The following is a 16,908-nucleotide window of genomic DNA, read 5'->3' on the forward strand; positions in this document are numbered from 1 at the left end:
AAATGAAGAACTGTCAGGGTTTTCCCCCGTTAGCGCGTTTGCACCGTCAGAGTGGGAGAGGAATGAGGAGTGGGGAGAGAGAACGGAACAAGTTCAGTGGAACGGAGCCAACAAACGAGTCAAAAGAACCGTGATTAGGACAGCTTTATCATATCTGTGCCGCAACATTTAAATAAACTGTGCTGGGTTTTGCTCTTGTTCATCGGCCTGCTATGGGACATTTCTGCATCAGCGTCATATAATTTTGTCGTTAAGGGAGAAAGCATTCAATTTCAGTCTCCATCATCCTCATCCTGAGAATTAGGCTTTCCTGGCTTCTCCAGGAAGCCAGGCTGTATTGCGTTCTACTTAGCTGAGTCTTTTTAAGATGGATTTTTTAAAATAATAATAATAATAAAGAGGGTTTAATACAGTAACTTGGAAAAGTATTCACAACTTTCAAAGGGGCGGTGCTATATGTTTTCCAGGAACAAAGTGTCATTTTATAGCACAATCAAGTAACTATGCTACCTTCAGTAGTTGTTTTGAAAATTCTATATATATCCAATATGGCTTAAAAGAAGTTTCACAATGTGATATAATGTATTGAAATTGGGACTTCTTTAAGAAGCTTCTGCTCTTTTTGAAACTCCATCTTCAGGAAGTTATCATAACATGGCTCCTCTATTAACCCTTTAACAACCTTTTTACCAGCGTTTCACTGGTAGCTCCTATCAAGAGCTCAGCATGATGCGTAGGGCCACCAGGTGTTTGCTAATTGCTGCTGGCTAGTCTGAAGGAGCTGAGTGGGAGAGTTGTGGGGGAGGGCTGCTCTGTGAGGTGAAAGATTGGAAGCACCTTACAACCACAAACCTTGATAAGTTTGATAAGTCAGGGACAATAGTGCACAATTATGACTCAAAAGGAAATTTATGTGATTTTCAAATTTGCCTACAAATGAAAATCTGTAAAATGCAGTCAGCTTAGACAGACGATCTAACCTGACAGAGATGCAGATAAGAAACCTATGGTACTCTGGAGAAGCTGCCAAGAGCCAGAGCTCAGGTGGGACCATCTGTTGTTAGGACGAGTGGCAAGAAGAAAGCCAATGTTGGAATAGGAAATATTGTATACTATAAAAACACAAAATCCTACACAGTATTTTTGGACTAGTGCAAATATCTTAGTACACATGAATTACAAGAGACCTTCCACAAAGAAATAGGAGCTTATTTACAGTCCTTAATTGTAAATTATATATATATATATATATATATATATATATATATATATATATATATATATATATAATCACCCTGAGACTGTACACGAGCCGCAAGGAAAGAGGCAGAGGACTAGTGAGTGTGACGAAACCAGGACGAAACAACTAAGATCCATAAATACATCAGGGACAAAGCCTCAACAGACAATGTGCTCAGTGAATGTCTCAGACAACAGGGAACGGAGGTTGAGGTGCCAGAGATACCATCATGGGAGGACAAGCCCCTACATGGGATGTACCACCAGCAAATAACCCAAGTGGCTGATATCAGTAAATCCTACCAATGGCTGGAAAAAGCTGGACTCAAGGACAGCACAGAGGCCCTCATCCTGGCCGCCCAGGAACAGGCCCTAAACACCAGAGCAATAGAGGCCCAGATCTACCACACCAGACAAGACCCAAGGTGTAGGTTGTGCAAGGAGGCCCCTGAGACAGTCCAGCACATAACAGCAGGGTGCAAGATACTGGCAGGGAAAGTGTACATGGAACGACATAACCAAGTTGCAGGCATAGTGTACAGAAACATCTGTGCAGAATATGGACTGGAAACCCCAAGATCAAAGTGGGAAACACCCCCAAAGGTGGCGGAGAACGCCAGAGCTAAGATCCTGTGGGACTTCCAGATCCAGACAGACAAAACGGTAATGGCGAACCAACCAGACTTTGTCGTAGTGGATAAACAACAGAGGAAAGCCGTTGTGGTAGATGTAGCAATACCAAGCGACTGCAACATCAGGAAAAAGGAACACGAGAAACTAGAGAAATACCAGGGCCTCAGGGAGGAACTGGAGAGGGCCTGGAAGGTGAAGACCACAGTGGTGTCTGTGGTCATCGGGGCCCTCGGGGCAGTCACCCCCAAACTGGACCAATGGCTACAACAGATCCCAGAAACAACATCAGACATCTCAGTCCAGAAATGTGCAGTCCTTGGCACAGCCAAGATACTGCGCAAAACCCTCAAGCTCCCAGGCCTCTGGTAGAGGACCCGAGCTCAGAGGATAAGAACCACCCGCGGTGGGTGAGAAGGGAATTTTTTTTTTTTTATATATATATACTAGTTCCACTGGATGATTATTTCACTAATAACTAGTACTTCTTCATCAATATTAAGGAATTATCAAATTAAAACATTACCCTATATCTTGCTGAAAAGTTGCTTGTAAGTTAGGTTTGTCTCATTTCAAGTGCACTAAGATGTTTGCACCAGAACCTACACCAGGAAGACTTAGTAAGACTTTAGATTTTTTCAGTGCAGTTTGGAATGAAAAAATTCAGGAGACAAACAGTTCTCCTTCTAGCAGTTCAACAACCCTAAACATACAGCCGGAGCTATAACTCTTGTGATTGAATGGCCTATTCAAAGTCCAAACCAAAAGAAAATTGGCAATAAGACTTGAAAAGGGCTCTTTACAGATGCTCTCGGGTCAATCTGACTGTTATTGAGGTGTTTTGTAGAAAAATAGGTAATGTTTTCAGTGTCTGGATGTGGTTAAAAAACATAAAAAAACCTCCCTAAGCCATAAGATTTGCAGGTGTAGACTTGGAGGGAAACAAAGGCATGCCACACTTTTCCAATTTGTTTTGATTTGAAGGAAACTAAAACAAACAAGAATAAAAACAAATTTTTCTTCCATTTCCACACTACTTTGTGTGGGTCTTTTACATAAAACCCCACTAAAGTACTTTGTAGCTGTAACATGAAAAATATGAAGAAGTCTGAAGGGTTGTGGGCAATTTTGAAAGGTATTATAATGTGGACTATATTTTATTTTGTATTGATTTAACATGCTGCACCCTGCCGTAAATATTTCAATGTGGATTCATCTGCTGCTGAAATAGTGGCCCAACTTATGCCGTGTTTAGTCCGACTCAAATGGTTCCTCCAGAACTCTTTCTTCACTTCAGGAAATTACACAAGCCTTTTTTGAAATAAAAGAATGAATTTTAAATATTTATACAGTGGTAATAGCCAGGCTTATACTGGGAGACACATCTAACAGATTATGATGCTGTTTGGAACACAAAGATTAAAGATTGACAAAAAGGATTATTGTTTTGTTCCACAGTTTGTAGACGAATCAGAAGATTTATTTTTTATTGTGTTGCTATTTACAGTTAATTGTACTGTGAGATTGACAGATTTTAGAAATGTATCTAAATAGAGACTTTATTATTCTCTGCGATGAATTTATAAAAATCTTTCATGGTAAAAATGAATTCTGGCCTACTAACTTACAGAGATCCAGAAAAGTCAACAAAGGTCAAACAAGATTTCAAGCTGTAACAGAAGTTATGCTGAAATAGAATTTATGTTAAAACTGACATTATGCTAAAAGGAAAGTTTTGCTAAAGCAAATTTTGTGTTAAAATGGAAGTTTCAAAGTATTTCAAAGTTGTGTTGAAATAGACATTATCCTGAAACCGAATTATGCTAAAACCTAATTTATGCTGAAACTGAAGTTATGCTCCAATAAAAAATATAGGAAAACAGAAGGTATGCTAAAAGTGAATTTGTACTAAAACAGATTTCATCGACCCTTTGCACGTGACATCACACTCTCCAGAACTCTGCCCACTCCGCCATGACGGATGTCAAAATAACCTACAGTACAGACCAAAAGTTTGGACACACCTTTTAATTCAATGAGTTTCCTTTATTTTCATGACTATTGACATTGTAGATTCACACTGAAGGCATCAAAACTATGAATAACACATGTGGAAATATGTACCAAACAAAAAAGTATAAAACAACTGAAAATAGCCCTTATATTCTAATTTCTTCAAAGTATCAACCTTTTGCTGTGATTACTGCTTTGCACACACTCTTCATTTTCTTGATGAGCTTCAAGAGGTCGTCACCTGAAATGGTTTTCACTTCATAGGTCAACATGCCCTTTCAGGTTAATAAGTGGGATTTCTTGCATTATAAATAGTCATGAAAATAAAGAAACCCCATTGAATTAGAAGGTGTGTCCAAACTTTTGGTCTGTACTGTATGTGCTCCTTTAAAATAACATTAATTTAAATGTTGAACAACTTGAAGAAATCTTAATAACATAAACTTAAACACAAATGTTGAACTTTATTCACCTGAAGGTTGAATAAACACCTAAGTAAAATTAATGTTTTAGAAGTTAAGACTAATTGAAGAAAATCTGTATACACTAAACATTTTCGGAGTTAGCAAAAGAGCTCAATGCTAATTGACAATTTAGTTTAGCAATTATCACATTAGCAGACTAGCAGTCCAGCAGATTAGCAGACATGTGCCCATCACTCTTTTCCATGGAGTTAGCAACTGTTCCTAAAAATTAAGAAAAGGAGATACTCTTAGAAAGATAGATAGAAATATTTAAAGCAACTGTAGTCCAAGCAGGATGAACAGTTCAGGTTCCAACTCAGTCAGCCCAAGCTTTTTTTTTTTAAAGAAATTTTCTGGATCTCTGAGTGTCTTGTTCAACACAGCCCAGTCTCTTGGCAGGCCAAGCTTTTGGAAGAGGAGTCAGAACAGGATTTGGGTCTAACTATGGTAATGAGTTGACAGCGGGGGGTGGGGGGGTGGGGGGGGTTATCAACAATCACCTTAGTGTCAATATTGGAAATTTTCAATTTATCAATAAATCTGTATATCAACTATTTGGGAAATCAAAAACACACTCATATTTTGAGAAACTTGCTTATTATTTTAGGAAAGCTGTTGTAATACAATTCAAAATTCATTTCAAAGACTCTAACATTTTCTTCAAAGAGCTGTAGATTTAACAGTCTTTATGAAGGAAGGTTTGAAGAAACCTCCTCCTGAAGACACGGCTATATGTATAAAGGTCCATTGAAGAGGATGTTCAGGGTTGTTTGTAATTTTCTTGATTTTATGAAGAATCCTTCTTTGCACAATAATCTCCAGATGTTCCACAGTCATCCCCCAAACAGAACTAGTCTTAACCTTTTGAATGACTGAACAAGTCTTAATCAACATCAGCCTTTAAGTCTAAGCTTTCCTCTCTTATTAGGTGCTTTACATCTTGTTGGGCCTATCGATAAGAACTAGAGAGAATGTAACATGTCTTAACAACCAAAACAAGTGCTCTTAATTTGAAAAAATGACAGTTTCTTTGTTTATAATTAGGATAGCCTTAGCAGAAAGTGAGGACAAGTTTGAAGGTGACTCAAATGTATTGTCTACTGAAAGGCCTCAAAGTCATTTAATACTGTTGAGTTGAAAGCTATACACATGGTCTCTGGCATGAAGCAGCGTCCAACATGAACAGATTGCTAGGAGTAGTTAGCAGCTGTGACTGTCCTTGTTTACCAAAACAAACATCTTTTCACTGAATAGATCACCTGTCAGATCTACGGCTCGTTACACTTCAGTCCCAGTCCTTAGTCTAAAGAGAAGTCTGACGTCTTTGTTTTTGTAACCTCAGTTTTATTTAGAGTAAAATTCTGTCTAATTTTATTTGGCATGTGAAACTGAGCTCAGTTTTTAAAAGAATGTTGTTTAATCAGTTAGATCATGATTTTATACCCAGTGGGCCAGATCTAACTAGCTAGCTAGCTAGTCTCTCTACACCTGACTCTGAAACCACCATTGCGTTTGCATTTGGTTGTTGTTTATACATTAGTCGGGTTTAGAGAGTGAAAATAGTGTTTGCATAGCGTAATCCTTTCTGAAGTTTTCCCCAGACTAGACTTTAGCTTTAACCTGTTGGACCAAGTAATCTGGATGTATTCTACATGAAAATACCAAGAAAGATATCAACTGCAAAAAGATAAAAGAATTTCCCTTTAAAAATTCAGAACCATCCCAGGATGATCTGCGGCCTCTACCAGAAAGCAGAGGTATGACGAAAAAACAGATTATTGCTGTTAGAGTGGATTATCACATGAAAGCTGCGCCAATCAATATTTCATATGAACAATAGATCAAATGACATCATGTAATAAGAAACGGATTGCTTGCCGTGACATACCCAAAGAGATTTACTGGTGGCTTGCAGATCCCATTAGTTTCCTCAGAGTGAATTGGTGTTTTCCATGTCACTGTTTTAGTTTATGTTCAGTCTCCACCTTTGTCAACCTTGCATCAAGCAACAGACTGCAACTCAATTCACATGACAGCAACAAATATCAGCAGCCCTCATAAATAACCCCTGATTTGCTCACTCACCACCAGCTGTGTAGAGGCAAGCAACAAGCTAGCGTTTAGCAGCTAGTGTGCCAGCTGTGTTTGTCTGCAGTAGATGGAGAGCAAAACAAAGAGGGTTGACACAGGAACATGCTTGTCAGGTCACAGAAAAATGTCTCCCAATGAGTGTATAACTCAGTGTGTTTGGGTGTAAATTACAGAAAACTGGAGAACTTGTGATTTTCCAAAAATGGAATATCGTGTCCGTCACCGATATTCCATTTTTTGTACTCAGCTTTGGTTTGTGGAGCTGCAGAAAAAACAACATAACTCAGATTGTCAGTCTTCTTCTAGGTCAGCAGCTGCGACGCTTGGAGTCACTGCCCTCAATTATGAATATGAATAGAATGTGAGACCAGGTTTAAAAAGGACAAATTGATGTTAGAGTCAGCAAGCTCTTGTCACGTCAGATTGACATTTCTGGTAATGCTTTTAAAGACACTAGATTTTCTTTGCCTGTGTTTTAACTTTAAGGAATGAGTCTCTTTTTTTGTCCTTATTTTGGTTGCATCACTTTTTTTGACACTGATTGTCCTTGATGTGCTTCCCCTCAGGCAAGGAGAGGACTTCTTTTCTCTTCATCTTTTTTTGCTCAAATGCAAAAATAGAAAGCACCAAACTTCCTGCAGTTTATTTTACTGATGATTAAATTAAAAGTTCAAAATGTCCCAAACAGGCTGAAAGAAATGCCCTGAGGAAGTGGACAAATTATGACTAATAATAGAGTGGAAAGACTATTGAAATGAAAGCAAAAAGGATCAGCAGCTTCAAAAGCAGACCAACGAGATTCCACAACAGCTTCATCCCTCATCCCATAAGACTGCTAAACTGCTATTAGTTTAATATTTTATATATTACATCAATACTTTATTCATTTATTTATTGTTGGAGCCTTGCAACAAAATTTCTTTTGTTGCAAAAGACAGAACAAGCGATCTACGAGCTAATTTAAAAGTACAATTGAATGACAAACTTTGTCTACAAAAAAAGTAGCGAATAGACTGTACATGTAAATGTCAATTAATGTTGATATTAACAACCATTTCCCTACATTTTATTATTATGTTTCTTACAAGTATTGCTTAGCAATTACAATATATTTTGAACATTAAATGACAGAAAATATGGGGTATATAGGGCCAAAATTATTTAAACATGGATTTACAAAATGGAGAACTTGAAATGCATTATTTTAAGCTATACTGAAATATACACTGCTCAAAAAAATAAAGGGAACACTCAAATAACACATCCTAGATCTGAATGAAAGAAATATTCTCATTGAATACTTTGTTCTGTACAAAGTTGAATGTGCCAACAACAAAATCACACAAAAATCATCAATGGAAATTAAATTTATTAACCAATGGAGGCCTGGATTTGGAGCCACACACAAAATTAAAGTGAAATAACACTAAACGCTGATCCAACTTTAATGTAATGTCCTTAAAACAAGTCAAAATGAGGCTCAGTATTGTGTGTGGCCTCCACGTGCCTGTATGACCTCCCTACAATGCCTGGGCATGCTCCTGATGAGGTGGCGGATGGTCTCCTGAGGGATCTCCTCCCAGACCTGGACTAAAGCATCCGCCAACTCCTGGACAGTCTGTGGTGCAACGTGACGTTGGTGGATGGAGCGAGACATGATGTTCCAGATGTGCTCAATCAGATTCAGGTCTGGGGAACGGGCTGGCCAGTCCATAGCTTCAATGCCTTCATCTTGCAGGAACTGCTGACACACTCCAGCCACATGAGGCCTAGCATTGTCCTGCATTAGGAGGAACCCAGGGCCAACCGCACCAGCATATGGTCTCACAAGGGGTCTGAGGATCTCATCTCGGTACCTAATGGCAGTCAAGCTACCTCTGGTGAGCACATGGAGGGCTGTGCGGCCCTCCAAAGAAATGCCACCCCACACCATTACTGACCCACTGCCAAACCGGTCATGCTGAAGGATGTTGCAGGCAGCAGACCGCTCTCCACGGCGTCTCCAGACTCTGTCACGTCTGTCACATGTGCTCAGTGTGAACCTGCTTTCATCTGTGAAGAGCACAAGGCGCCAGTGGCGAATTTGCCAATCCTGGTGTTCTCTGGCAAATGCCAAGCGTCCTGCACGGTGTTGGGCTGTGAGCACAACCCCCATCTGTGGACGTCGGGCCCTCATACCATCCTCATGGAGTCGGTTTCTAACCGTTTGTGCAGACACATGCACATTTGTGGCCTGCTGGAGGTCATTTTGCAGGGCTCTGGCAGTGCTCCTCCTGTTCCTTCTTGCACAAAGGCGGAGGTAGCGGTCCTGCTGCTGGGTTGTTGCCCTCCTACGGCCTCCTCCACGTCTCCTGGTGTACTGGCCTGTCTCCTGGTAGCGCCTCCAGCCTCTGGACACTACGCTGACAGACACAGCAAACCTTCTTGCCACAGCTCGCATTGATGTGCCATCCTGGATGAGCTGCACTACCTGAGCCACTTGCGTGGGTTGTGGAGTCCGTCTCATGCTACCACGAGTGTGAAAGCACCACCAACATTCAAAACTGACCAAAACATCAGCCAGACAGCATAGGTAGTGAGAAGTGGTCTGTGGTCCCAACTGCAGAACCACTCCTTTATTGAGTGTGTCTTGCTAATTGCCAATAATTTCCACCTGTTGTCTATTCCATTTGCACAACAGTAGGTGAAATTAATTGTCAATCAGTGTTGCTTCCTAAGTGGACAGTTTGATTTCACAGAAGTTTGATTTACTTGGAGTTATATTGTGTTGTTTAAGTGTTCCCTTTATTTTTTTGAGCAGCGTATTTGAACTTTAATAAATGATAGTGGCGACATTCTTGCTAGCCAGTGTAATACCTGAACCCATTTCAGCTTGTGCTGGTTTTTACATTTCATTGCCATTATGTCAAAGCTTTTTGTGGAAAAATCTAAATGGAATTATGTCAAGCAGAGAAAAGCCCTTTATATGCTAACTTAAGCCAATGAGTGTAACATTTTCCATTAGCTGGGAGACATTGCTCAGGTACCTTTTTATATTAAGGAGTTAATCTAAATTATGGTTAAAACTATGAAGTAAAAAATTTATTTGTCAGCAAATTCTGCCAAGTTTCACCTGAATAGCAATAAGAAAATATTACAATATATATAATATAATAATATACTGTAACTCTGATTCAGTTTATTTAGCCAGTTCTAAAGTCAAGAGCTAATTTGTTTGTGAAGGCAACTCACCTGGTTGGGGTTTAGACAGCTGTATTTACAAAAGCTGGAAACAGTTAGCTTACAAACCGACCCATACCTCCTCCCTCCTGATGTGTTGATCAAATTACTGACTTTGCCTGAATTCACACCACATGATTTATATCACTGTCATAAATGGCTTTTCCTCTTACACTGGATCAGAATGAAAAACGTATGAAAGACGAGACGCTAACCAGTTTTTTCTATACGTGCGGCATTATCTCCATGGTTACTAATGGTTAGATGTGTACCATCTCCATAAAGCAATATTTGCTGTCTTTCTAATCAGACTTACTAATACAGAATATGGACATTAATCTTCTTGCCTTGTAAAAAGTGTTCACTGCAAATCTGTGATTACACCGAGGGCACAGGGTTTCAAAATAAAATGACAAGTTTGGTGTCTGTCCTTGTCAGTCTGTCTGTGCAGCCGACCACACAGCTTCCTATGTCCATTTCTAAAGTGAAATCAACTAAACAGAAGTGATTTTAGGCTACTAGATGTCTGTGTTTTGACAGGCTTTAAAGTGGATGGAGACTGTTTATGCATCAACTCTGTTTCCTCTCTTCCTGTTCTCTATTTTCTTTCAAAAAACCTTATTGAGTGATTAGTGATTTGTTCACTTATGAACAATTATCCAGGGTCGTTAATTCAATAAATACATTAAAAGAATTCACATATGTGGATTGTTTCCAGAGGTTCCTCACTTTCTCCTTTTGACTCATGCTTGGTATCAACATTAATGAATTCAGTGTTTTAGCATTAACTTCTGCTAAATACCATGATAGCATAACACTAGCATTAGCCTTTATGTTTATGATTGGTGCTTTTGGGGTTAGCAAAGCTAACTAGTTAGCAGTGCCAACAACTGGAAGAGAAGATAAATTACATTTGAAGGTTTTTGGACTATTTTCACCTTTAATGCCTTTAAGACTGATTGAACTCTGAACATTAAGCTTCCAAATGAGCTATAAGAAACTGCTTGTAAACTTTAAGCAGAACCTCAGTTTGACAATTTTGAATGATCCCTTTAAAACATCAAAAGAAAAACAGCTCTGCAACAACACAAGTGAACTTCAGCGGCCATTAAGCTGTGGGTGAAATAAAGCAAGTGACAGTTTCTCGTTTATCGCCGGGAAGGCTCAGGTTGCACAACAGGTATAATGATACTCTCCCACTCCCACCTCTGCACCCCTGCTGCAGCGCCTCAACCATGTTTTCAGCTCCAGCGCATTATAGGAAATGTAAGCATTTAACCGAATGTCACTCACAAGGTTACTGCTCTCTTCTCTGCTTGCTGCGCATCTACATGATGCTGACCAAGCTCTGACACACAATCCACCACAAAAAAAAGCCCACAGACAGCTGCCATTTTCATTCACGATGCACTGCCAGAGGAGAGCCAGAGTCCTATCAAAGGATCTGTGGTGCAAATGAGTCACAGGGATTTCCTGTTCTCATCTAATGATTTCTCAAGCCCTGCGCCAATTTATAAATCTTCAATGCAAGTGGCTGTTTAAATATTTTTCGTAATCAAAGTTAACCTCGATCATCTTTAGTTGTGGGTATATTCATCAACCACAGTTGACTCTGACAATCACATCACAAGCCCCAAATAGATAAGCTTTCTTTTTTTTCAATTAGAGATGGACGGTCAATTAAGCCATTCTTTCTTTGAAGCCTGTCGAGCTTCATCCTTTATCTCTCTCTCTCTGTAGCAGAAAATATTTTTTTTTCTGAAGAAGTCATTAACAAGTAACTTCCAGTGCTGTCTTTGATTTTCCAATGGAGACAGAGAGAAGCAACCAGCGGCATCGAAGCAATTAAAATGGAAACTGAGTTCTCCTCTTCATGATGCAGCATTGCAGAGTTAGCCACAGAGGTGGAGAGTTAGCAGCGGTGGTGGCGTACCTGTACTGAGGCCGGGGGCTCCCTTCCGCCTCACAGGCAATAGTCGCCTGGTGGTCCGGGGTGTTGATCGGCAAAATGAGGTCACCAGGCTCCGTCGTCCATCTTGGCCCTTGAAATATGACATCCTCTGTACAGGCTGCAGAGAAAAGAAAAGTCTTTTACTTGTACAAGCCAGAAAATCTGTCTCTTTGACCCTTAAGGAGAAAGTGCTAGAAGAACACACAATGTCAGAACAAAGAAGTTAATCTTTCAGAAAAACAAAATCATTCAATCTGGGATTCTTTTTCAGAGTGCTCCATACAGTACGTCTCTCTCTCTTTTTCTAAAAAAAGTGTTGCTCTTTGCAAAGATGTGCAGAGAATCCAGCAGGAAGCCGTCCTCCGGCTGCGTTCTTGCTTGTATACAACGCTTGTTTATCTTGCAGCAAGCTCAGTAAATCCCTCTCACTATTACCAGGCATTAAAAGCTAATGCAAACATGCACTCACTGAGTGAAGAGTGAAGCTGTTAAGTTCGACAATCAGAGGGAATGCCTGGATTTGGATATAATTCAGTAAAAATGCAGGTTTGGAAATTATTTAAAAGGCTCTACATGTTGCAAATGTTGTTTAATGCAGTAGTTTTCTAGATTTTCATACCTTAAATACTAAGGTTTTTAAATGCTGCTACCTCTTGAAAATAGAACGAGGAAGTATTTCTTGTTTGAAAGATGCACTTAGATTGCAACAGATTTTTCATCAGCATTTTCAATAACATATTTCAAAGTTTGATATTGCTTCCACAATATATAATATGTAGTTAACCTGCAATAACAACCTGCTGATTTTACATTCGACTGTCATAAAATCTGCAAAGACAGTAATAGAGATTTGAATATAATTAAAGTCACAGCAACAAAAAGTTCAGAGTTGACCTGAACAAAGACTTCAGTGAGACTTGATTCTCAGAAACAATCTTTCTAATCCACGTCTTTAGGCAGTGAGTCGGTAGAAAAAACGAGATTTTGCAATTGTGTCGTTTCCATTAAACAAGAAATGCAATAAAAATCACATGTGAATAAGTTTGTTTATGCGTTTAGTCATTAAAAACATCATTCTCCAACTACTCCCTGTCATCGTCTTCAGTTTTCTTTGCTAGTACTAATGTTTGGTTGTTGATCATGTGACTCATGTAATGTAAAATAAGGTTTCCATTGCAGTTTTGCAAAATACACTGAAAAGAGTCTTTTTTTTCCTTTTGAAATTCATTCTTTGCTTTCTCTTGCAAAAAATAATTCATCCTAAAATGAAAAACATTATGCACAACCATGAGTATCTTCTACATGAGAAGAGAGAGTCTTCAGTCAGTGCAAACTTCAGATCTGCTGTAATACAGACTGCAACAGGAGACCCTGCTCACAGCCATCAGCATCTACAGCAGCTCTTTTAAGAAATCTTTCTAATTTGAGTTACAACATTTATTTTCCCTTCAGGACAAATAAAGTATTCTTGAATTGATTTGAAGTGAATTTCTGTCATTTCTGCTACATTACTTAGCATTAGCTTCTTGCAATTAAGTTGTAAATGGTTAATATAAAAACATATCAGGTAAAACTCACTGTTTTGTTTGACAGATAAGTGCTTGGGCAACTGCTACATTGACACTTTGTAGAGGGAAAAAGCTTAACCGCTTAACAGTTGCAAAAACATTAAATCTTACCAAGTGTTTTTGCTCTAGTTTGCAGCGCAAATGTTTTAGTTCACTTGAAAATTAAGCAAACTTACAAATAACTTTTCAGTGAGAGATAGCAGCTTGTTTTTAATAAATAATTTCTTATATTGATGAAAATGTACTAGTTCCACTGGCAGAATATTTTACTTATAACAAGACATTTTTTCCCACGTTATAAGTAAAATAATCTGTCAGTGAAACTAGTTTTTTTACTTAATACAAGCTCCTATATCTTGCTGAAAAGTTACTTGTATGCTAGTTTGGTTTTATTTCAAGTGTATCATGATATTTGCTATAGAAACTAGACCAAAATTACTTGGTAAGATTTGATATTTTCTGCAGTGTAAGTCATCTTCCTCTTCTGACAGACACCTGCAGAACCTCTAGCAGCACATGTCACTTATGCCTTATTATGTTATCTCTAATGTTTACTTAGCTGAGGTGTCTAAGAGATGAGTCTAATGAGTCTCGCAGAGCTGGCTTCTGTGAGATTGCTGATTATGCCAATCAGCCGACTGATTGACATAATATAATAGAGGTGTTTATCATTAATTATCAGTTCAAGACAATCTAACAACAAAAACAGTTGAAGGCTAAAGTTAAGCGCTCAACAAGAGGCAACTCCTAATGCTCGCATACATTTTTCACAAATGTCATACTATTTAGTGAACATTTATTTGCAGTAAGTCAAAGTATGAAGCAGAAAGTTCTATTTTACAAATTTCCATGTCATGCTACACGCGTACCAGCTAATAAAGGGCCATAAGGAGAGGCACTCATCTGCAGGCAGCCTAAAGCGAAGGGATGTGAAAAACAATCTGGTACTAAATCAACGCGGACCCAACAGACGGCCGGAGAAGGTCTAATTAATATCGTACTGCTAGCAGATTGAGGCATGTGGCTAGCCATTTCTGCACGTGGTAAAAATGTGTCACCAAATCAAAACAGGTTGAGAAGTCAGACAGGACAATGAGCCCAGACTGCTGCTAAGGGGAGAGAAGAGGGGCTGCTTTGGAACGAAAAAAAAAAAAAAAAAAACAGATACAGAGAAACAAACAAGCAAGGAAAGAAGTGCGTATTTAGGAAAGTTCTAGTACTTAGAAACATTTTTAATATTACTTCTGTACATTTTCTTAAAGATGTAGTATCATGTGTTTTCCAGGCACATAGTGCCCTTTGGAAGCACTATTGAATAACTGTTACCTTCAGTTGTTAAAAACTGCTACATATATCAAATGTGACTTAAAAGAAATTTGACTTTGTGATTTAACACCTTAAAATTGGGCCTCTGTCTCTTTAAAAACTCCTGATCTTTCTGAAAAACCACCTTCAGGATGACATCACAACATGGCTCCTCTAGTAATCCTTTAAAAATGTTTTTATCAGCATTGCTCTAAGAAGTAGTTCCTATATTGAGCTCAGCAGATGCTCAGTTTTACCAGGTTTTTGCTAATTGCTGTTGGCTAGTCTGAAGGAGCTGAGTGGGGGAGTCAAGCTCTATGTGGCGGAAGCTTGGAAGCTGCAGGAGGAGTTTCATCCTTGAAGGTGGAGCTAGGGCCACCCAGGCGTTTTGCATAGCTGAATGGTTGCCATGGAGATTAAAGGATTTCTCAAACATGCATGAATGAATCAAGGCAACACTCCAGGTACGTTTTTGGTGAGGGAATAACATTATAGCATGATCTAGAGCTAAAAAAGTCAACCTTACATAATACTGTGCCTTCTACACATTACATATTACCCCATGAAGTTATAGAATTAATAAAAACAGTTTTGTAAATGTAATTTTTACTTTCATGTATATATTTTTTTATAGAAAATATTTTTCTTCTTCAGGCAATGCTTCCAACAACAAATGTTTTTTTATTTAGTCTTTCTAATTATACTCCCACAAGTTTTCCTGCAGAGTCTGGCAAGCACAAATTGGTTTTTGGGGCGGGTGGTGGGTAAAGCCAATATTTCTTTTTCCCTCTCTGACAAGAAATGCCTATAACATGTTTGCAGATCATAAAAGATGGCCTGTGTTGAGAATGATGAATGGTAAAAAAATTGTTTAAGATCACTGCTAATGTCAATTGTAAGTGCTGCAGTGTAGCAAACTATTTGAATATGTTAGGTGGAGGTGAACCTCTGAACTGATAATCAGTAAAATGTCTACGCTTATTTTCTGGTTTCTAATTCGCAGCACAGCAACATGGTTAGCCCTCTTAGCACTGTACTTCTGTAATAGTGCTGACATTTTTGTACATAGAATAAACACACATTATTCATATGATTTTTTTTAATTTTCTAATACAAATTTGAAGATAGCCTTATGGTTAACCATAACTGTACAATGGTTACATTATAATTACACACTGTTTTGCATTTTCACGTGACAAGCCTACACAAAGCAGTGCACAGTTATGGACAGGGAAGAAAACAATAAGTAATTTTGATCATGTTTTCACAAAATAAAATATGGAAAGTTGAATCTGCATTTGTGTTCCACTTGAAGGAATACTAGGACCAATTAGTGTCTTCACATCTACATACATTGTTCTTTGCAGAAGAGTTGAAGTCCAGTCAGATTGCATAAAAGTTCATTGAAAAACGTTTGCCATAGTTTCCCATTTGGGTTTGAACTTAAAGTGTTTTCATTCAGTTGAATGGGAACATTTGTTCCATTTTCACTTTCACTCTGCACTTTCAAAGCCACCACACCCTTTGCCTGTCATGGTGCTGCTCCAAGAACCACTGAAGGAAACAGCATGAAAACCTCAGAGGAAGACATTGAGTGCAACTTCCTTCTTTATGAAATATAGACAGAAATGGGGTACTACAAATTTTAGGGGTTGTTTTATTTCTCTTCTGTCTTTGTAGACCACAAGTCATTCCTATGTTGTGTTTGTGGATGGAATAATGCAAATATATCTAAACGGGCAATATTATATACAATATATCTGGATTCTTTCATACATGTTTGATAAATCCTTTAATCACCATGGAAACCATTCAGCTGTGCAAATCGCCTGGGTGGAAAGATTCATTCAGCTCCTCCAGACTAGCCAGCATCAGTTAGCAAGCACCTGGTTGAACTGTGAATCTGCTGAGCTGCGTCTCAGAGCAACGCTGGTAAAACTTTGTTAAAGGTTCATAGAGGAGCCATGTTGTGACGACTTCCTGAAGGCTGAATTTCAGAAAGAGCAGGAGACTTTAAAGAGACAGAGGCCCAATTTCAAAACATTAAAATATGAAGTCAATTTGTTCAAGCCATATTTGATATATATAACATTTTTATAACAACTGAAGGTAAAATGGCAATATGTGCCTGGAAAATATATAACACTGCCCCATTAAGGACCTTGAACACTTCAGTAAGCCATTACAGACTGTTGATAAGAGCAGCATTATAGGTGCTACCGTTTTACAGTCATAACACTTAGTAAGAACCAGCACCCACAGACAGAGAGCGAGGCCCTGCTAAAAACGCTCGTCCACAGGGGAGAGGGAGAGACCACTTGGATCTGTCTCTCCCTTGGGCGAAGAGCGTGAATTACCCATGAGCCAATTTGAATAACATTCACTGGGAGCTACAATGTCATTTGAACAAGGGTTGACATTCTGGTTG

General features: G+C 38.7%; 1 protein-coding gene across 1 annotated transcript in view; it reads right to left on the reverse strand.

Annotated features, from left to right (window-relative positions):
• Nucleotides 1-16,908, reverse strand: part of LOC102227310 (contactin-3-like) — a 95,608-nt gene that overhangs the window by 65,762 nt on the left and 12,938 nt on the right. The window contains exon 3 of the mRNA XM_023325255.1: nt 11,590-11,725. Coding sequence (XP_023181023.1) covers nt 11,590-11,725 — 136 coding nt within the window. The remainder of the gene's footprint in view (nt 1-11,589; nt 11,726-16,908) is intronic.

Source organism: Xiphophorus maculatus, chromosome 20 (genome assembly GCF_002775205.1).
Source record: "Xiphophorus maculatus strain JP 163 A chromosome 20, X_maculatus-5.0-male, whole genome shotgun sequence".
NCBI lineage: Eukaryota > Metazoa > Chordata > Actinopteri > Cyprinodontiformes > Poeciliidae > Xiphophorus > Xiphophorus maculatus.